At 41.2% G+C, this 22,275-nt stretch overlaps 2 protein-coding genes across 2 annotated transcripts in view; one reads left to right on the top strand and one right to left on the bottom strand.

Annotated features, from left to right (window-relative positions):
* The window catches only part of pknox2 (pbx/knotted 1 homeobox 2), a 91,544-nt gene extending 78,995 nt beyond the window's left edge, over positions 1-12,549 (bottom strand). The window contains exon 1 of the mRNA XM_063896221.1: positions 12,462-12,549. The gene's annotated coding sequence lies outside the window, so the exon portion shown is untranslated. The remainder of the gene's footprint in view (positions 1-12,461) is intronic.
* A 2,443-nt stretch (positions 12,550-14,992) lies between these two features.
* Positions 14,993-21,737, top strand: tmem218 (transmembrane protein 218). Its single transcript, XM_063894571.1, has 4 exons — positions 14,993-15,095; positions 15,344-15,477; positions 16,939-17,041; positions 20,731-21,737. Exons 2-4 carry the CDS (start codon positions 15,368-15,370, stop codon positions 20,863-20,865), a joined length of 348 nt encoding a protein of 115 aa, XP_063750641.1. The 5' UTR covers positions 14,993-15,095; positions 15,344-15,367; the 3' UTR covers positions 20,866-21,737.
* The last annotated feature ends 538 nt before the right edge of the window (positions 21,738-22,275 follow it).

Genomic DNA, 22,275 nt, shown 5'->3' with positions numbered 1-22,275 from the left:
TGAGGACCCCAGGAAAAATAGTCAACGCTTATGCTAGTGCTAATGGGGATCCTAATAAAGAATAAAGAATAAAGATTGGTTCAAAACACCTCATAAAAAACACACATGAAAGCGAGGATACCCGGCCCGGAGGAAGCCCGGGGTCCCCTTCTGGAGCCAGGCCCAGAAGGAGGACTCGTCGGCGAGCGTCTGGTGGCCGGGCTTGCCACGGAGCCCGGCCGGGCACAGCCCGAAAAAGCAACGTGGGCAAAACCTCCGCTTCTCCTTCCCGCGGGCCCACCACCTACGGGAAACAGCGATGGGGTCGGGTGCGCAGCCAGAAGGGTGGCAGTGAAAGCAGAGGGTCTCGACAGACCAGACCTGGGTGGCAGAAGCTGGCTTTGGGGACGTGGAACGTCACCTTTCTGGTGGGGAAGGAGCCGGAGCTTGTGCGGGAGGTGGAGCATTACCAGTTGGATCTGGTGGGGCTCACCTCTACGCACAGCGTCGGCTCTGGAACCTTACTTCTTGATAGGGGTTGGACTCTATTCTTCTCCGGAGTTGCCCAAGGTGTGAGGCGCCGAGCGGGTGTGGGGATACTCACAAGCCCCCGGTTGAGTGCTGCTTTGTTGGAGTACCACAGTGGACAAGAGGGTCGCCTCCCTACGCCTGCGGGTCATGGGGGGGAAAACTCTGACTGACAGCAGTTCAGAGTATTCGGCCTTCTTGGAGACCCTGAAAGAAGTCCTGTATGGGGCTCCTGAAGGGGACACCTTAATCTTGCTGGGAGACTTCAACGCGCACGTTGGCAATGATGGAGACACTTGGAGAGGCGTGATTGGGAGGAACAGCCCCCCTGATCTGAACCGGAGTGCTGGTTTGTTACTGGACTTCTGTGCTAGTCATGGATTGGCCGTAACAAACACCATGTTCGAAAGACTGGAGGAATTCCAAGTCCAGGAGGCCTTCAACTCACACCTCCGGCGGAGCTTTTCAGTCATCCCTGTGGTGGCTGGGGACATTGAACCAGAGTGGGCGGTGTTCAAAGCCTCTATTGCTGAAGCCGCGGCAGGGAGCTGTGGTCTCAACGTCTTAGGTGCCTCAAGGGGCAGTAACCCTAGAACTTTGTGGTGGACACCGTTGGTCAGGGAAGCCGTCCAACTGAAGAAGGAGGCCTTTCAGGATATGTTATCCCTGGGTACTCCTGACGCAGTTGCAAGGTATTGACAGGCCCGAAGGGCAGCAGCCTCAGCCGTGGCAGAGGCAAAGCAGCGGGTGTGGGAGAAGTTCGGAGAAGCCATGGAGAAGGACTTTCGGTCGGCACCAAAGTTGTTCTGGAAAACCGTCCGACACCTCAGGAGGGGGAAGCAGGGAACCATCCAAGCTGTGTACAGTAAGGATGGGACGCTGTTGACCTCAACTGATAGTGTGTTAGGGCAGTGGAAGGAACACTTTGAGGAACTCCTGAACCCGACAACTCCGCCCTCTATGTTAGAGGCGGAGCTGGAGTATGAAGGGGGATCAACTCCAATCTCACGGGGGGGGAGTCACTGAGGTAGTTAAACAGCTCCACAGTGGCAAAGCCCCGGGGGTGGATGAGATCCGCCCAGAAATGCTGAAGGCTCTGGGTGTTGAGGGACTGTCATGGTTGACACGTCTCATCAGCATTGCGTGGAAGTCGGAAACAGTACGGAAGGAGTGGCAGACCGGGGTGGTGGTTCCCCTTTATAAAAAGGGGGATCAGAGGGTGTGTGCCAGTTACAGAGGCATCACATTACTCAGCCTCCTGGGAAAGTTTACTCTAAGGTGCTGGAAAGGAGGGTCTGGCCGATTGTCGAACCTCAGATATCAGAAATGTATTTTGGACCGATTTCCGGTGAGGGTTGGCCTCCGCCAGGGCTGCGCTTTGTCACCAATCCTGTGTGATATTCATGGACAGGATTTCGAAGCGAAGTCGTGGGGGAGGGGGTCTGCAGTTCGGTGGGCTAAGGATTGCACCACCGCTTTTTGCAGATGATGTGGTTTTAATGGCTTCATCGGTCTGTGACCTTCAGCACTCACTGGATCGGTTCGCGGCCGAGTGTGAAGCGGCTGGGATGAGGATCAGCACCTCCAAATCTGAGGCCATGGTTCTCAGCAGGAAACCGATGGACTGTCCACTCCAGGTAGGGAATGAAGCCTTACCCCAAGGGAAGGAGTTCAAGTATCTCGGGGTCTTGTTCTCGAGTGAGGGAACAATGGAGCGTGAGATGGGCCGGAGAATCGGAGCAGCAGGAGCGGTACTGCAGTCGCTTTACCGCACCGTTGTGACGAAAAGGGAGCTGAGCCAGAAGGCAAAGCTCTCTGTCTACCGGGCCATCTTCGTTCCTACCCTCACCTATGGTCATGAAGGATGGGTCATGACTGAAAGAACGAGATCGAGGATACAAGCGGCCGAAATGGGATTTCTCCGCAGAGTGGCTGGCATCTCCCTTAGGGATAAGGTGAGAAGTTCAGTCATCCGGGAGGGACTCGGAGTAGAACCGCTGCCCCTTCGCGTTGAAAGGAGACAATTGAGGTGGTTCGGGCACCTAGTGAGGATGCCACCTGGGCGCCTCCCTAGGGAGGTGTTCCAGTTAAGTTCAGCTGGGAAGAGACTGAGGGGTAGACCTAGGACCAGGTGGAGGGATTATATCTCTTCGCTGGCCTGGGAGCGCCTTGGAATCCTCCAGTCAGAGCTGGTTGATGTGGTCAGGGAAAAAAAAGTGTGGGGCTCTCTGCTGGAGCTGTTACCTCCGCGACCCTGACGGATAAGCGGGAGAAGATGGATGGATGGATGGATGGATGGATGGATGGATCTAATTAAATCTGGATACATACTAATATCTTATTAAAGCCTTTTAAAATAACACGCAGTGGACATGCGTACATCAATGCTGGTTCACGTTTCCCTCTATTTATATCGCCATAATACACTGTGAAAATGTAATTTAATTGGGTGTTACAATTGGACGATTTTGCATTTCAAAAAGAAAATCCTACGTGTTTGCAGGCTAACTCCAGGCAAGGCAACACAACTGGACCTAGTCTTCAGTGGCTCCTCTCATTAAATTACTGCTGAAATGTTTCCAAGCAGGCCGACATTAAACGGGAAAGCATCCAGCAGCAGCAGGTTTACCTCGTCTCCTCTGAAGAGCTGTTGTCGGTCAATAACAGCCATATTAGGAGCCGTATGCTTTCACCACGGTTAGCGTAGTTCACATTAACCTTTGACTGAACTTTATTTGTAAAATGCAATGAAACAAATTGAATTATCGGGCTTATATATCTGACTGAAATCGGGGATGAACTGATGCACATCTGTCATTTGTATAAGAGGAGATCCATGCAGCAGACAGCTGCAGAAGTCAACTATCATATTGTTTTGTCTCTCACAATAGACTCCATTATGCTCCGATGTCTTGTTATGTCTTTTGCATATGGACAACTGTCTGGGCTAGACCACAGTGAAATACATTACATTACTTGCAAATAAACACACGCAGTACAATGTAGAGTTAAAAGAAGGATATTACCTAACAAACTGGATTTCTCAAGACACTATATTAATGTAGAATTATTGCATTTCTTTCACTATTTCCCCCTTTCAGGAATGTCTAAAACATCTTTGAGAGAGCAAGCCTCTTATCGTGGCACACATCCTAACATGCTAATTACCCCACACACAGTTTGAGTTCATTTATTATGCATGAAATAATCTAATATGATGACTGTGATAATTATGCGCACATAGATAAGATAAAAGAGTAGTAACCAATTATGGCGCTGGAGTTGGGAAAAGTAATTATTCTTTGTAGTAGAAAGAAGTCTCGGTTTGAAAAAGGGTTTCATCCAGTTCACAGCGCCGCAATTAACATGTGGAATCATGTCTGCACCCCCCGATAATGTTTAAGGATTATTCTCTTGATTAAGAATACAGTGAGACAGATATGCCTTGTTGTTGATAGAATTTAAGGATGTATGCTTTTCACTGACAAAATAGGAAAAACACACAAAAAAACTGAAACGTTGACTTTAATTAAATGTATTAGGTCAACAAATTCCACATAACTATATTAGGTTAGTTGAAAGCAGTAATATTAAGTTGATCCTAATATTGTCTATTTAAACTTAATATTATTGTTTTCAGCTCACCTAATACAGTTATGTGGAATCTGTTGAGGTAAAACATTTAATTAAAGTCAACGTTTCAGTTTTTTCAGTGAATCTTTACAAAGATTTATTTACAGCACTGTTGTGATACTGAACGCGCTGAGACTCCTCACACACTCCAGAAATCTGACATGTTTACATTTTGACATGAAAGGCAGCCTAACTGGAAGCCTTGGGTCTCGTCAGCAACAGCAAATCAGAGAGGACAGAAACAGGAGCGAGTGGTGCTCAGAAATCAGACGTGTGTTGTGGAGTCACTAAATATTACCACTTCTAAAATCAGAGGCTGCGTGAAGTTAGCCTCGGCGCTGCACAAACACTCCTAACACAGCACAGCTTTCTCTCACAAATGTGCACCCGTCACCGCAAATCACAGGAAACAGAGACTTTACAGTAATTTGATTTTTCTGCGACTGTTTTGGTTTGAATTATGCTATAAATCAAACTCTGAGGCGATGGAACGTGGCAGCGTGGAAACAGAGTTAACTGGGCTTAATATGTCGGAATGCTTCCGGCCAGTAGTGAGGAGAAGAAGTGCTCTCCATACTCCATAAAGACTCAGGGACAGCAGACACAAGTAGAACATATAGAACATAATTACTACATGGAGCTAATGAGAGTTATTAACCACATAAACAGAAGAGGGAGAAGTACTTGTACTTGTATTTAAGTAAAAGTAGAAGTACTCAGATCTTGTACTTGAGTAAAAGTAGAAGTAATCAGATCTTGTACTTGAGTAAAAGTAGAAGTACTCAGATCTTGTACTTGAGTAAAGTAGAAGTACTCACCAGAGTGTAGGAATACTCTGTCACAGAACTCTGTGCATTCTAAATGTTCCTCCAGTGAAAGTAGAAAGTACTCTCATCTAAATGTACTTAAAGTAGCGACAGTAAAAGTAGTCATTGTTTGATTGGTCCATTTCAGAATAATATCTCTGATATGTTTTATAAGTATTGATCATTAAAGTGTTCTCAGAGCTGGTAAAGGTGCAGCTAGTTTGAATGGCTTTGTATACTGCAGGGTAGCTGCTGGATTTACTGCAGGTGAACTAAAGTCTGATTTAAGGGCTGATCATATTTCACATCATTTATCCAGATCTGTAAAGTAACTAAAGGGATTAAATACATGTAGTGGAGTAAAAGTACACCATTTACCTTTGAATTGTAGTGAAGTAGAAGTACAAAGTAACACACAATTCGAAATACTAAATCAAAGTACCTAAATACCTCTAAATTCTACTCAAGTACAGTACTTGAGTACATCTACATTACTTTACACCACTGCACATAAACAATATGAACAGACCTTTTCCGAAGGTGTATTGTCTTGCTGACCTCTAAATAAAAGCACATTTATCTGACTCAGGAAACACAAGGAAAACTGTGTCACAGTCTCTGTTGACTCATGACTGCAGAGTGTAAGCTTCAGGCCAAACATGATACTCTGACACCAGTCAACAAAGCTCTGAGGTTTCCCGAAGACGCTCTCACAAACAATACCAAATCACTTTTAACCCAATTGCCAGATTTTCATATTCACACCAAACATCGGCACAATTGGAAACATGTTATCTGAAGATATGCCTGAATGCAGTAATCTCAGAACAGGAGTGAAAGATAATGAATGTGTGTTTGTGAACAAAGAGAGTAAAGCAGCCATCAGCAGTGTGTGTGTGCTCTGCAGCTTCAGACTGGACCTTAATGTCATGTTTCCTTACACTCTCAGCACAGTCATAGTGCTCTGGATGTAATGGAGTGAAGAGAAGAGAAAGAAGGAAGATGAATTCGGCCAAAAAGACAATTGCCGCTTCCAACGAACGGCTGATGTTCGGAATAACCAGTCTACTGTATGTTTCTGCACAAATGACTACAGACGTGACTCACCGCAGCTCTATGTAGAGCACTTACTGCCATGATTTGTGTACAACCCTGTGTTCCCTACATTTATACAATACTTACTTACTTATTTTCTGAGAAAAGGCCTATTTGTTTGTGGGAGGGGAGCTAAGTTCTGAATTATTTTACCATGAGGCAGACATAAGTGGTTGTGTCAGATTATAGGCGTACAAATAGACAGACTTTACTAAGTGTGGTTGATTTTACGAAACAGAAGCCCTTCGTTTATGGAAGTTTTTGTTGAAATGTTAATAATGTAAGCACGTTCTGTCTTGTGTTTCAAGCTAATTCTTCAATATGTAACCAAGAGCACGATGTTTACCTAACCTTATAAGTGCTCCTGTTGCCCTACATAAGCATAGAAATCATTAGTGATGCACAAGCAGATACTGAATTGCTAGGATATTGTATGAAACATAATTAAATATGTGTTCCCCATTTTGCAAATACATTCATTTACAACACTGTGAGACCCTGCTGAGACGTCCATCAAAAAGCTTGCACAATGTGATTATTGAAAAATGTCATTACGTTTCTGTTATGTTTTAGTTGTATGCAGCATATGAACATTTCTGAGACATCTGTATGTGAGCCATACAAAATGTATATTCTTGATGCCTTTTTTATAAACTGTGGCAGTTTATATGGCATTAGCAGCACCACATGTTAATAATAATATATATTTTGATATGAATAATGTGTCTAAACAGTTGAACTCCACAGTAACACTCTGTATCACAGTGTTGATGTTTTTTAGATCCTTTGGACCCTGCCATGTATTAATATAAATCTCACAGCACGGAGGCATTAAGGATGCCAAAAGACTTAATAAACGGTAAAACTGGAATAAAATATTGTATTCCTCCATCAATATTTTAAGAGAACGTTATTTCCTATGAAACACCATAGAAGAACTAGCCTATGGTAAATGAAATGCATTTGGACCGAGGCCTGTGCTGTCATTGAATCATGGCGCTGTTAAAGCAGCGGACAGAACTATATAACTGAAGCCATATTCAGCTCATAAGAGCGTTCACTAAAAGGCATTAGTAAAAATGATTCTGTCCTTGCCACTGTGCATCCTTTTACTAAAGTCTGCTGATAGGCTGCTGTTTTCCCAAGAGCCCGTACATTAAGGGTTTCATCAGGTCTGCACACAACACTCAGAGATTAACAGCAAGGTATACAAATGGATTTGAAGTCAAAATTCATGTCGCAATAATGCAGCCGCTATACTACTGAGTGAGAATATTGTCCTTCAGATCGATTGTGTCCTGGAGTGCAATGGACTGAACATTCAGATGAGATGTGAGTGGTAGAAAGAGCAATACACTCAAAAATATATTTGGAGAGGATTCTGAGAGATGGAAGCTTCTCCAGAAAATGGCCTTCTGGAGGTCACAACTTTAGAGTTGTTGCAATTAAATACAAAGTGAAGAGGACTTCAGCAGTCTGCTATGCCAATACTCAAAGAAGGGTTATTTCTAAAGGCATCTACACTATTTCAAGGTGGCAAAGGCCCTATAGCTGCAGCTCATATACAGTAGAAATTGTGCACAAGAGTGAAACAACACGTCAGGATGCGGTCAGAAATCAAAAAGTGCAAAAGGTTCTTTGGTTCTCACAAACAGCTTCTGTTGCTGTGTACTTGTCTGTCTGTCTTTGGTCATAAAAGTTCCTCTGACTCACAGGAACAGCTTTCCTGCTGGCAGCAGCACTGCAGTGCCGAGAAACAGCTGGAACTAAACCTGCAATATTAAATAAATAAAAAATGACTGAAAGTATTTGCTTAAGATGCCAAGCTGCAAAAATTTGCATTTGTCTACAGAGCTATAATTTCACTTATGGATTCTTTATCGTTCGAGCATATTTTCACAAGACGATGCTATTAGCAGTGAAGGCGTTTCACTCAGAACTCAGTTTTAAAGTATTAAACTGGGGGTGGGATTTTCAAAAGTAGTGACACCATTTTGGACCATGCATTTGTTCTCTTTCTAAGGAAGCACAGAGATGCAGCCTCACAGTTGCTGGGATTTTATATGCTGTGATCTGCTGTTGAATTCAAATCAAATATTTTGAACCTCACCCAGCTCAGCTGTTACCAGCACTCTCAAATATAATAAATTCAGGATTTACTGGCAGGCTTCATATTTCTCTGAGTGCAGCTCTACTCATTTATTAGGATTATCTGCATTCCACCAGAGATAAGAACCAAAGGCACAATGAGGTTCAAAGTCTTGTTAAAGGTCTTTAAATGAGGAATATATAATAAGCTCTTGCTAATTTGATTTTGCACTTGATCTTTGAATAATTACCACTGATGTCTAAAAATATATGTTTTAATTGTTTTTACTGCACAAATAATGACATAGAAAGCAATCTATATGAACACTATGAATACTGGTGAGAGAAAGTAGCCTACTTCTTACATCTTTGAAATGTAAAGTAAACACTGCGTGAGCATCCTGCTGCTGAACGCTGTATTGGATTCCTCTTCTCTATGCCATGACTTTGACTCAGTTTATGGAATGTGTCCTGCTGGGTTTTCATTTCCTCTGTCTGAAAAAAGGAATGCAATCAGAGAACTGATGCTAAAATCATTACCTAATGACTAAAGCCTTTGTATGACTTCTTCCATGCTGTGGCATTCACTGTTCAAGCAAACATCACACATATTGTGTGGAGAAGAGCGATTTCCAAAGTGTGTTTGACTGTTTGCAGGTTCAATTGATTCAAATGTGCCCACTCAATCCCTGAATCATTTACAAAATGATCTGTATTTATCTTTTTTCAGAAAAATATCTTTTGATGACATACTAAGAAGACAATGTGTAGTTTGCTGTGTATTAAAGCAAGCAATGTGATCTCTCTTTAAATATTTAGAAAAAAATATACATCTCTATGGCCATATCACACTTTATTTACTGAGAACTGAGAAGGAACTCACATTGGTTGAAAAGTCTTATTTGCTAGCTAAGACAAATTATATTCAATTAATTCATGAAAACCAGATTGTATTGATCATTATTTCTGACTGTTTTCATGGTGTTTTATTTTTAGAGGTTTGTGTTAAATCTGTTCGAAATTTGGGTATTTTTCTTTAAATCTTCTACTTGTGTGTCAACAATAATTCTGCTGTTCAACACAATATGGTTACTTCTCGAGTGCAGTGGTCAAAATTGTTAACCATCCTGCGCTCCTACACTGCATGTATTTTCGTGGCGTTTCTACAGTATGTCCTTCCAGAAACAAAGCTGCCTGATGTTTACAGTATGGAGGATCATTAAATTTGCCTGCTGCTCCTCTTGGAGCGTAAATCAAGCCAATCCATCTCTCCCCGACCCCACTCCCTCCCTGGTGGCTTACTTACAGCCATGCCAACACAGCACTGGCTGCGGAATGAGCAAGGGTAAGCATGCAGGGCTGCCCTTAAGCTGCGCTGTCTGACGGTATAAACAGGCCTCTGTCTCCTCTTGAGAGCAATGGGGATCAAGCGGGCTTAGTGTGCATGACCTGTGAGAGCCCAGACACGGCCAAGATATGCAACAAAATACAACTGTCTTAAGAATTGCTGCTCTATTGAACATAGGGAAACTAGTCGACATCACATTGCCCACGGGCCCGGAACAGGACCTAGATGCACTCCGCCGAGGATAGCGCTGACTAAAGCCTCATGAATAATTCTGAACATCCCCTCTCTTTTTCCTGTCCTGATTTAAGAAAGTGGGGCCCTAAAAACAAATTAGACATCTTACAGTCTGACTGGTAAGAAAAGGAATATTGCTTTGATATTAGATCTTCTCACAAATTATTTATTAATTTCTTTGGCACCATGCAGGGTGGAATTAGAGGCAGAGCAAAGGAAATGACAAGACATTTGCTTATGGTTTAATTTCCTCGATTGCTTTATGGCCATACATAAATGCTTAAATTGGTTTGTAACATATGCTCTCCCCGCTCTGTTTACTTCCTTCATTAAGTGTGACTGAATCACTTTATTAGTGATTATCCCCCCAAAAGCTGCAGGAATGCACAGCATCACACCTCATCATGTAATCTACCAATATAGTGGAAATGGGAATATGCAAATACCGTCGGAGTATTTTGCACCACCAAATATGCCCCTGGGCTGCTTGTCCAATGACACAAATCATCAATTAAGATCTCAGCAGGGTTTGGGGATAAACTAAATTGGCATTAACTCTATCTGACAATATGTAGAGCCGTGTGGGGTACAGCACAACAAAGAACTAACAAAACTGAGGGTGATTAGTTTAGATTCGTTTTGAGTCACTTGCTTTGAGTGTGTGTGTGTGTGTGTGTGTGTGTGTGTGTGTGTGTGTGTGTGTGTGTGTGTGTGTGTGTGTGTGTGTGTGTGTGTGTGTGTGTGTGTGTACTGCTTCAATTCATCCCAGCTGAATCATCCACTTTGAGACGCTGACAAAGGTACACATCATTTGAATAATGTGAAATGTAACAGAGTTTCTTCTGGTCTTTACACAGCGATTCACAGCTTCAACAACAGTGTCTTTCACAGAGTTTGTTTTCACATCGGCTGCAAGTTTAGCTTCTCGTGGGATTTTATGCTTAGCACTCTGCACCTGCCGAATGTGTGTGAAGGAGGCAGCTAAAGTGGTCTAAATCGCCATTGTGATTTCTCATGGAGGCAGATGATTAGTAAACAAACAGTTGAGGCATATTTAATTAAGCTAATGAACTCCCCATGCTCAGACTATACTCTTGGCTGTGAGGTGCCTTCACTTTGCAATATACAGTTGTAACACTTTTATTATTGACAGATCACAACGCAGTCTGCAGCTGTTAACACTAGAGTTTTATTACCTGAACATTTAGCAACATGGGACTTTTTTTATATGTTTGCTAATCTGTGTATGTCCACATGTGTGATATTAAAGGGCCAGTGTTCAGAGGTAAAAGCGACTGAGAAGATGAGTTGATGTGAACCAAACAGCCTGTGGTGCTTCACGATCATTTAACCCAAATTCAACAGGGCCCCACTATTCAAGGCATGCTGTCTGAAACAGACTGAATCATACTGACGACATTTCATGTCAGTCCAAAGTCTCCCAGTGAAATAGTAATTGGAGTTATTGTGGAATAAACCAGTAATCTGAAATAGAAAGTGGACACAAAGAAGGCCAGTATTCAGTTCTGAGAGGTTTTGCTGGGCAAGGAAGGCTGGAACTACCTATAAGACCTCACTTAAGATGCATGAGAAACACTTTAATCTCAAGTGTATTCACCAAGAAATGCAAAGTAACTAAACTCACTGTTCAACCTTTTAAAATAAGAAAACTGCTGTTTTCTTAAATTAATGCACGGCATTAGCTTTACATTTTAAAAAAACTATTTTGTTTCTTAAATGCTGTTCATAAGCTGCAAACAGAAACGTAGATAGGTGCCTTTCAATTTACACATATATCAATAATATGTTCACAAAACAAACGATCAAAATAACTGGATAAAAGCAGCTACATTTCCAACATTTTTCCAAAGGTAATATACTTTTTTTACAGTTTGAATGTTGTGGTATTATGTGTGGTTTGGTTCAGAAAAAACACACTACTGTTTATAATTGTAATATGAACAAAGACAAGTGATAGAATGCGATCGAAGTTGTTTTAGACTGAAAACACCTAATCGTTTTTTTTTTTTTTGTCTTTCTTTTACCAAGACACAAATTGCACCAGTCAAAATAAAAGCATTGTTACTCAGGTAAAAACACCACATAACTTCAACATTAGGAAACAGTGGCAGTGGACAGAGAAAACGCGTGTTTATGCACAGAGGATCACACCGTCAGATTTCATTGTACATTTAAAAAGAACCACAACAGGAGGTATCACTCCGCCGCTATTTGACAAAGCCGTAATAAAAAGCCATCTTCCTGCAGCTATTCTGTCCTCCAGTCTCTAGCATTAGGATTATTAACTAAATTACAACATTTCGCACAAAAACCACCCGCAGTGAACACATCCGGGATATCTGCGTCTCAAACATTACCGACACATTTTAACATCCAAACGCCGCATCAAGCACAAGAAAAAAATCCCCTGGTCTTTGAGTCCTGCACAAAAATGCATCTCCTCTGCTTTCCCTCTCTCTTTTTCTCCCCCTCCTCTGTTCCCCCCTCCCTCTCTCAGTCGCTCTCTCCCTCCCTGACTCTCTCTCTCTCTCTTTCTTTCACTCCCTCTCTTCCCCTCTCTCTCTCTCTCTCTCTCTCTCTCTCTCTTTCACTCTGGCCTGGCTGCTTGTCTGACTGTATGAATAATGTCCTGCCTTTTGTAATGAAGGGGGGGGGGAAGGGGAAAAAGGACGCTGAAGTGGTAAAGCCCTGCTCCCATGCACTGACATTGAAAATGAATGACAGCTTACCTGCATGCCAATCTTCATCAGACTGACACTGGGCTGACAGCACAGCCTATACTCCTCCACACAGCCGCTGACGTCAGCCATGCCTGGCCCCTCCCACCTCCAGCTCCGCTCCCCGTTTTCCCAACACCGTGCTGATGATGCCTTCCAGTGTCCGTGGGAAATACGGCAATCACGCGTGAGTGGTGGTGGGAAGCTCCAGTAGAACAGAAAATCAGTGCAGGAGAATTAATCAGAGGTGGGACAAAGTGCTCAGATGTTGTACTTGAGTAAAAGTAGAAGTACTCAGATCTTGTACTTGAGTAAAAGTAGAAGTACCCAGATCTTGTAAAAGTAGAACTACTGAGATCTTGTACTTGAGTAAAAGTACTGAGATCTTTTACTTGAGTAAAAGTAGAAATACTCAGATCTTGTACTTGAGTAAAAGTAGAACTACTCAGATCTTGTACTTGAGTAAAAGTAGGGTTACTCAGATCTTGTACTTGAGTAAAGTAGAAGTACCAGAGTGTAGGAATACTCTGTCACAGTAAAAGTATTCAAAATGTTCCTCCAGTGAAAGTAGAAAGTACTCTCATCTAAATGTACTTAAAGTAGCGACAGTAAAAGTAGTCATTGTTTGATTGGTCCATTTCAGAATAATATCTCTGATATGTTTTATAATGATTGATCATTAAAGTGTTCTCAGAGCTGGTAAAGGTGCAGCTAGTTTGAATGGCTTTGTATACTGCAGGGTAGCTGCTGGATTTACTGCAGGTGAACTAAAGTCTGATTTAAGGGCTGATTATATTTACCATCATTAATCCTGATCTGTAAAGTAACTAAAGGGATTAAATACATGTAGTGGATTAAAGTACACCATTTACCTCTGCATTATAGGGTAGAAGTAAAAAGTAGCAAAACATGAAAATACTCCATTGAAGTACAAATCCCTCAAAGTTGTATTGAGTGCAGTACTTGAGTAAATGTACTTAATTACTTTACACCACTGGAAATAATCAATTAAATAAATCAGTGTTTAGGTTAGATTAGAACACTGCTTTCAGAATTGACTTGTAGATGAAGCATCAAAAGGTATGTCGTATTCTTACTGTATATTATTTTCTCATCAGTTTGAATGACACACACAATTCACAGTCAATAACCAGAATGTTCAAAATCAGTAGTGGGAGAATTACTGAGATTGAAAGAAGCAATACTAAATTGTAGACATTCTCTGTTACCACTTAAAGACGATAACAAAAGTATTCATATTATATTAGTCTTCATTTAATTGTGCAATTTTGCAAATATATAACTCTATAATTATTAATACTAATGCTGAACTCAAACTTCTAAATATAGGCCTCATTGTAAAAGTGTCGTAATCCATAGGGCAACATTAACTCAACAACATTTGTAAATAAATGTATGTTATATATGGGTTATTTAAAGTTATTGATTCAATATACTTTGTGCTCCTATTTCGTTCTCATTCAGGTATTGTGATATCTATTCAGGTGCAGCGGTGACTGAGCCTAAAAGGCTCAAAGAGAAACACTGCACATCCTCAGAGTCTATAAGAATCAGAGAGGGGTGTAAAGGGCATGGGCTTTACATCTGCTTGATGTTGTTGAGATTGTGGAGGAAATCAAAGCATCTGAAGGAATTCCAGGTGAACACAGTGAGGGCACCAACCCCCAGCAGGCCTGAACCCTGGTGTAAATGAGGCCTCAGACTGCTAGATGGTTTCACTTTTCACTCTGAGCACTCAATGCTTGGTTATATTACTGACTCCTTATCCACATCACTACGAAACGCTTGATGATTGGATCTTACGAGGGTCACTTAAAGGCAACATGTCTCCGTCCAGCACCAGCACTTGAGTCGGACTAGACTCACAAACTCACGAACGCGTTGAAACACGCGCCTATGAATCACGGATCTGGCGATCCCCCTGTCGGTGGGCATTAGCAATTACATGCTGGAAATACACACGGTATAATGATGGGAACATACAGTATACCAGTGCTGCCAAGAATATCGAATTAACCCAAAATATCCCAAAGATGTCCCTTATATTGGATCTGGATGTTTAAACTGATAACACAGAATAACTGACTTCATGTTATGACATAACATGTATGTCACCATCAAGTACTTCTCCATATTTCCTTTAAAATAACACAAACATTTATTTTAAAAGACCTGCATTGTGTGTTAAATATTCTCCATTATATAATAAACTAAATAATACAAACTAAATATACAATGTTTCAATGTTACTCTTTCACACTGCTAAATGTAAACCTTGTAAGGCTTATTTATTACATAAGTATAGCCTCATATGCATGAAATTACGCTTTTAAGTAAAGGCAGGCGTATAGTTACTTCAGAAAAAAAGGGTAAAATATTAAATGTGCGTGTCTTAAAAGTCAGAGCAGCTTGGTGAAGTTCTGCTGCCCCATATGTAGCAGACGGTGCTATGTTCAGTAATGTCGTATTTGACAGGCCGGTCTCGAGTTGGTATGTCCAATGAAACTTCAGTTTGCTGTTACCAGGAAGCAGAAGACGCTAAAGCGAAGGCTCTCCATCCTTGTTTTTTTAATTACTTAATACATCAACGATTCCCTGAATGAAATACTACTCGAGAAACGTCAGGTTAATAGACAGCAAGCGAACACTTTAAGTTACATTTTTCACCGCCGGTTGCAGGGTAGGAGAGCTAATGTTAGCAGTGGTAGCTAACTCCCGCACACAACAGTGGAAGTTACAGTTAGCTAATGTAGCTAATGTTAGCTATTTAGCCTCATTTTAGCTACCGCTTTTCTTTGCAATGTCCCGAACGTCGGTTGTTAAATCGTTTTTGAGCCACCTCACTCTTTAACTTCTGTGTATGTCGGGTACAGCAGCTTGAACCGTTGCTAACAGACATGGCTAACACCGTGCTGGAGGTGGGGACGGGGGTCTTCGTCATATCCATCGTCTGGATCGCAGCTCTGGTGTTTGGGATGATGCTGCTGAGAGCATCCGGATCTGCGAAGTGAGTGATAACAGCACATACACACTGCTTACACAACCCTGGTTAGAATTTTAAAAAAGCATACACTGCTGGGGAATAGAGTTAGCCAAGACAGGCAGAGGTGGGGGGAGAAGTACCAGAGTGTAGGAATACTCTGTTACAGTAAAAGTCCTGCATTCAAAATGTTCCTCCAGTGAAAGTAGAAGTACACTCATCTAAATGTACTTAAAGTAGCGACAGTAAAAGTAGTGATTGTTTGATTGGTCCATTTCAGAATAATATCTCTGATATGTTTTATAATTATTGATCATTAAAGTGTTCTCAGAGCTGGTAAAGGTGCAGCTAGTTTGAATGGCTTTGTATACTGCAGGGTAGCTGCTGGATTTACTGCAGGTGAACTAAAGTCTGATTTAAGGGAGATTATATTTACCATCATTAATCCAGACCTGTAAAGTAACTAAAGGGATTAAATACATGTAGTGGAGTACAAGTACACCATTTACCTCTGAACTGTGGTGGAGTAGAAGTACGAAGTAACACCAAATGGAAATACTCAAGTAAAGTACAAGTACCTCAACATCGTTCTTAAGTACGGTACTTGGGTAAATCTACTTACTTTACACCAATGAAATAAGAGATAATGTAAACGTCACCGAATCAGTCTATGCTTTATGCCTTTGAAATCTCCTACCCTCCTGCTACTTTTTGACCAAAAAAACACACATCCTCTAGAACTTAAATCACTTTTATCTTTAACTTTTTTACCTTTAACTTTGACATTTGTGGCATTAGAAAGGATTTTATCTTAGAATGATCAGGATTTCAATACATTGCGTTAAAAGAATAAGTTGAATCCATATATGGCACTATTGAACCCATTGCTGTTTTTAACACATTTAAGAATATCAAGAAACTGGAAGAAGCTGCATTTAGTACAGCCAGATTCTTACATGACCTTGACTATGACTAATAAAATGTAGTTTTCACACATAAAAGTTGCTAATATTTTTTGCCTCCTAATAAATAGTTGTGTCTACCCAGATGGAGCAGAAAACTAAAATATAACTGCAGTTTCCTTCCTTCCTGACTTCTTATCTAAATACTATGAAACAAGTCATTATACCCACATGCTGCTAAACTAATAGATTGCGGGGACCATGCACCCTCCAATCCCTGCTGATTAATACTTGACTACAACAGCCCATAATACTATTAAAGTCAGTCAGTGATTATTTCTGTGCACTTGTGTAAGGTGCAATTACAGTAAAGTTTAAATGAGGTGAAACATGGAGCTATTTGCTTGATTGAAAAGTTAACAACTTCCAGGGTAAACACAATAAAGAGGCCATTATTGTGGTACTTTATAATTCCATTATCCTTCGATAACCCTGCGTGTTCGGCAAGTTTTTCCACCAATCAGCTGTGGGAGCTCTCATAACTTCCTGTTTGTTTTAACCATGCTTGTGTTTTTGTTTTTGCCAGGTTAGCCGTTATCCCCATTTTCCTCCTGGCTCTCACCATCACTTTAGTGCTGGTGTTTTTCCCACGCAGCCCAGAGACAACCCCCCCTTATAAACAGACAGAGGTTAGTCTATGTACTGAACTCACACACCTTACACACACTATCAGATTCATTTTCATATATTTAATCTCCTGCCTTCATTTTAAATGATTATGTTGTGCTATATTTAAAACTATTACGACACAGAGACAATGTGTTCAGTTTGAAAGGTGAGTCAAATGATCTTCCACTAAAGGAAGAGGGAAAGAACACCGCTGACAAAACCATGACAAGAACATTTTCAAATCAGAATGATATCAGACCTTATTGCAGTAAAACACATTGTTTATTGTATAGTGACAGCATGCTGTATTTGAGTAAAAAATAAGAGCAGGTTTTCACTTTTGGTGTGTGTGTGTGTGTGTGTGTGTGTGTGTGTGTGTGTGTGTGTGTGTGTGTGTGTGTGTGTGTGTGTGTGTGTGTGTGTGTGTGTGTGTGTGTGTGTGTGTGTGTGTGTGTGTGTGTGTGTGTGTGTGTGTGTGTGTGTGTGTGTGTGTGTGTGTGTGTGTGTGTGTGTGTGTGTGGTCATTCTAACTAAGAGCAACATGTCTTTATTTGTATTTATTTAATTTGTATTATTAAGATTTAAGTTAGGTAAACGTAGACCAATCCAACATCCAACACAAGCCAGTCCATAGTGGTGTGTGTGTGTGTGTGTGCCTGTAAACAGCATGTGTGCACGTCTGTGTGTGTGCTTGTCGTAAAGGCCTGTTCTGCTTTATCTTAGTCCAACAGCAACACAGAACAAACACTCCCCCCATGTTGCCTCCGGGTTGTGCCAATAAGCTGGCCAGATCTGCCAAGCAAGCTGCCCCCCCCCCCCCCATAACAGAGCAGAGCCCATCCCAGCTAGCACGCATGCTACAGCCTTTGTGCTAATTCAGATCAGCAAAAGAGAGAGAGGCAACAAAGGGGGACAGCTGAAATAAACCGTGGCTACTTTAGGAACTGATTCCAATGTTTGAGAGAGCCCACGTATAAATCCAAGTATAACATTATAATGAAGCTAAAAGCCCATTGGTTTGATTTGTGTGGACTTCTGAACCGTTATTTATGTTATGTTAAAGTGCCCTTTAGCTTTTAGAATAGAAAATAATTGTCACTGTCCAACATTGTCTCAAATTGCCAATCTGTCATGTCATTAAAACATCAGACCATAGACACGCCACAACTACAGTATAAATCCTCAAAGTATTGAAATACAAGATATTAATAATAATTTAAAAAAAAAAACCTTTGACCTTAAGACAAAATATCCAAATTGAGTCTCTTAAAATTGAGAAACTATAGAAGCTACCAGAGATTAGAGATTAGCTTGTCCTGTGTGCAACACAGAGAAGGTGACGCCCCTCTATGATTCATATTTGATATTTAACCTGAATTAAATCGAGTCCAATAGACAGTTTCTTTAAATTATAATTATTACACATCCTTGAATATATGATTTAATGGTATTTTAACAGAGGTACAAATCCATTTCTATGGAAAAACTGCTTTATTAGAGACGGTCAATGAAGTCTTGTGTTCATATCATGGTATTTCATTTTCTGAAATGATACTGACAAGCAGAGAGGTGTGTGTGTGTGTGTGTGTGTGTGTGTGTGTGTGTGTGTGTGTGTGTGTGTGTGTGTGTGTGTGTGTGTGTGTGTGTGTGTGTGTGTGTGTGTGTGTGTGTGTGTGTGTGTGTGTGTGTGTGTGTGTGTGTGTGTGTGTGTGTGTGTGTGTGTGTGTGTGTGTGTGTGAAATGTCCAACCTCTTGCTGTTTAACCAAAGTAAAAAATATCATAGTGCCAATTAGTCTAGCTGCAGACTCGGGTGGGGGTGGTTTATACTAGCCCCCCCCTCTCCAACCTGCCCCCGCCCGCCCGCCTGCCAGCTACCACCCATGCGCTCAATAGCACATTAATAAAACATGGCCCACACTTTGGGTTCCTGCTTGCTGTGTAATTGGCAAATTAAAAAGTGAGATGTGTTAAATGCATCCATAAGAGACGGCATACATCATCCCTATATCACACACACACACACACAAGTGGGTTTATACACACACACACACACACACACACACACACACACACACACACACACACACACACACACACACACCTACTCTCATTCCACAACAGTCCCTGTGAAATCTCTCCTCTGGTATTAACTGGCTTTAGGGTGTTTTTCTCGGTTTTTATTCTCGTATTCATGGGTGGCTCCTGATCTAAATATTAACACAGACCAAGAGCTATTAGTGAAGTGTTAAATATAGTGATGGCAACTTTATAAACTCCAAACTTAACTAACTTGAGCAACAACAGTACTAAAGATCTATTGTTCTCCTGCTCCTCTTTTGCTTTGGAGCTGTTGATAAGAACCTTACCCTGCAGCCTGTGACCTCACTGATCCTCAATCCAAATAAAGAGCAGCAGTATCAGAGCTTAGCCAGCAACCCAGAATCAGAAATTAGTTTTCATCAGGTGTTAGTGAAACAATGAGCATGACATGTCGTCAAACACTGCTACTCAATATAGCTGTGTTACATCAATTATTGCTACTGTGCTACATGTCAGAGACAGGGGCAAGCTTTGAAAGGTGGGGTTGAGACTGTCTTACAATCATGTCATGGCGTGGTTTCGGGGCTGCCCAATCAGTTTATTAAGTTGTCACCAATCAGAGATGCTATATATTCAATTCAGGAAGCAGCTCCATCAGAACTCCTCTGTCCTCAGACTGCTTCTGTTCACTAACCTCATTGGCTGATTGGGGCTTCAAGAAAAACATTGATTAAAAATAACACTGATTTTGTGAATAGGAAGCCTGAAGTGCTGACTCATTCCTGCACTTCCGGGCTTCCTATTCGGGAAAATCAATGTTGTGTGATTATGTTTTTTCGTTCGATGCCGGAAAAAAGCACTTTTGTAACAAGGGTTGTTTATAGCAAATGATACAAGAATAACTACTCTAGGGCACAAGTAAATATGGTTCTTTTCCTGCTATTTTTATACTGTTTGGGAGAGTTTGTCTGGCTTTGAGGTATCTCTCAGGTTTCCGAATGCCACACAGAGTTACACAATTTATCATTCAACATTATCTCAAATTAAATCTAACTCTGCATTTCTGTTGCCAAATGGCACCCTTCTCTGGAAGCCCTCAGTTGGCAGTCAGGAGCTTAAACCTGACCTTTGTCTATCATACTGCATGTCACAGCCATGGTCAGTTTACATTTTGGAGTGGGGCCAGATGACAGCCTGCCATTAAAGACATTTTAAAAAAAGAGGAAATGAGTGTCCCTTGAAGCTGTGCACACTTATACCACATACTTCAGGTGACCATCAGTTAGTTCTGCATTGTCAATTGTGTGTGTGTGTGTGTGTGTGTGTGTGTGTGTGTGTGTGTGTGTGTGTGTGTGTGTGTGTGTGTGTGTGTGTGTGTGTGTGTGTGTGTGTGTGTGTGTGTGTGTGTGTGTGTGTGTGTGTGTGTGTGTGTGTGTGTGTGTGTGTGTGTGTGTGTGTGTTCAGAATGCCACATTTTCACTGTGCTTGTACACAAAGACTTACTGAAGGCCCTCTCCTGTCATCTAGTGGCTCATAGAGGAAGCACACATTGTTTTACCTGCCATGTTTTCCCATGAGTGGGAGACTATTTACTTCCCGGATAAAAGCTGCATTGTTTCATTACTCAGAACTTGTGAAAGTAAACGGTCTCCCTCTTTCTCTCCTCAGATAGTGGACACTTTGTTCATCGCTCGCTACATCCTGCTGGCAGTGGTGAGCGTGGTCTTTCTGCTCATGCTCTTCATGCTGCTCCCCTTTCATTTCCTGGAGCCCGTGTATGCCAAGGCCTTAAGAACTCACTAGACCTGCCAGGGTCAGAGCTGGCACTGGGACCACTGCACTGATGAGCACAGCTTAAGACAAGCAGGACGAGGACAGCCCAGACAGAGACAGTGTTTCCCCCACGGGATGTTGTTCACTGTTCATGTAAACAACAAAACTGAGGTGCTTTCATTAGTACATTGTATCATTTAAAATCATTTATTTTCTTACTTATACAAGAGTTCCTAAACAATCCCTCCACCTTTTTATAAAGTAAAGGAATAAAAGAATAAGGAAAAACATATTTACCTTGCCACACTGTTGTAGTGACGTGAACGACACACATGTAACTGAGGAGGTGCCAGTGCACTGTGACAGTTCATTCAAATCCTAAATGCATCCTACATGATCTCCCATCTACAGTCTAAAGCCCTGTGATTGGATACTACACTGACGACTCACAAACAATTTAATAAAAAATTCCCTGCAGCTGATAAATCGCATAATAAAATGCGATACTTTAATGATCACCTCAGCACCAGCATGGATTACAGTCATAAGGTTGCTTCAATGTGCCTTCAGCAGCAACATAACTCAGAATGAATATGACACACAAAGAAGTAACATACAGAATTTGTATTTTTATTATGCATAAGTGACGAAAGGAAAATGTAATTGTGACTAATTCCAACAAATGGACTGTTTGGTTACCTGGATTATCTTTGTCTCCTGTCTATCATCTTTAAATGTCCACTTGTCGACAGTGCCAGAAAAGCCTTCTATTTACACATTTTAAATATCATAAATTCATGTAAATATTATATACAAGTAGACAAACTTACTTAAAGAATACAATTTCCGTCAAATATGTACCTCCAAATGAATGGATAACAAAGGGTAAAAGGAACGTCTCATTATGTGTTCTGATGTGTTCTTTAATATATAAAGGTGTTCACTTGTTCTACATGAATAACACATTATTCATATTTTAGCATCTTGTTTGGTCCCCTTTATCTTGGTGAATTATTCACAGTCAGTTTTCCCGATATTGTTTATTATGTAAATGTGTATCATTCTTTTTGTTGCCCCTCTTATCAGAATCAATAATCAGAATCAGAATTCTTTATTTGTCCTGGGGGAAATTGGTCGCTTTTTTTTTAGAATGAGATAAGGCCAAACAGTATGCAAAGAAAACTAAAAAAACAATGTACATGAAAAGTAAAAGGAAGGTGTCTATTAGTGGGTCGGTATCCACCTGGTGTCAGGTTCAGTCCTTTACACCCCCGTCCTATGCAGGGTAAATGTTTTTTACCTCTAAACCTCACTTCTAAACATGCTTTATCTTGTTGTCTAGTCCATATAAAACAAAAACAAATGTTAAATTGACAATTTCATATTTTAAAGGGTGTACTGTGCGCTTCAGAGATGCTGGTGGGTTGATTTGTTTCCTCC

The sequence above is a fragment of the Eleginops maclovinus genome, chromosome 11 (genome assembly GCF_036324505.1).
Source record: "Eleginops maclovinus isolate JMC-PN-2008 ecotype Puerto Natales chromosome 11, JC_Emac_rtc_rv5, whole genome shotgun sequence".
Classification (NCBI taxonomy): Eukaryota; Metazoa; Chordata; class Actinopteri; order Perciformes; family Eleginopidae; genus Eleginops; species Eleginops maclovinus.
Note: the sequence above shows the minus strand (reverse complement) of the source record. Positions and strands in the feature narration are given on the sequence as shown.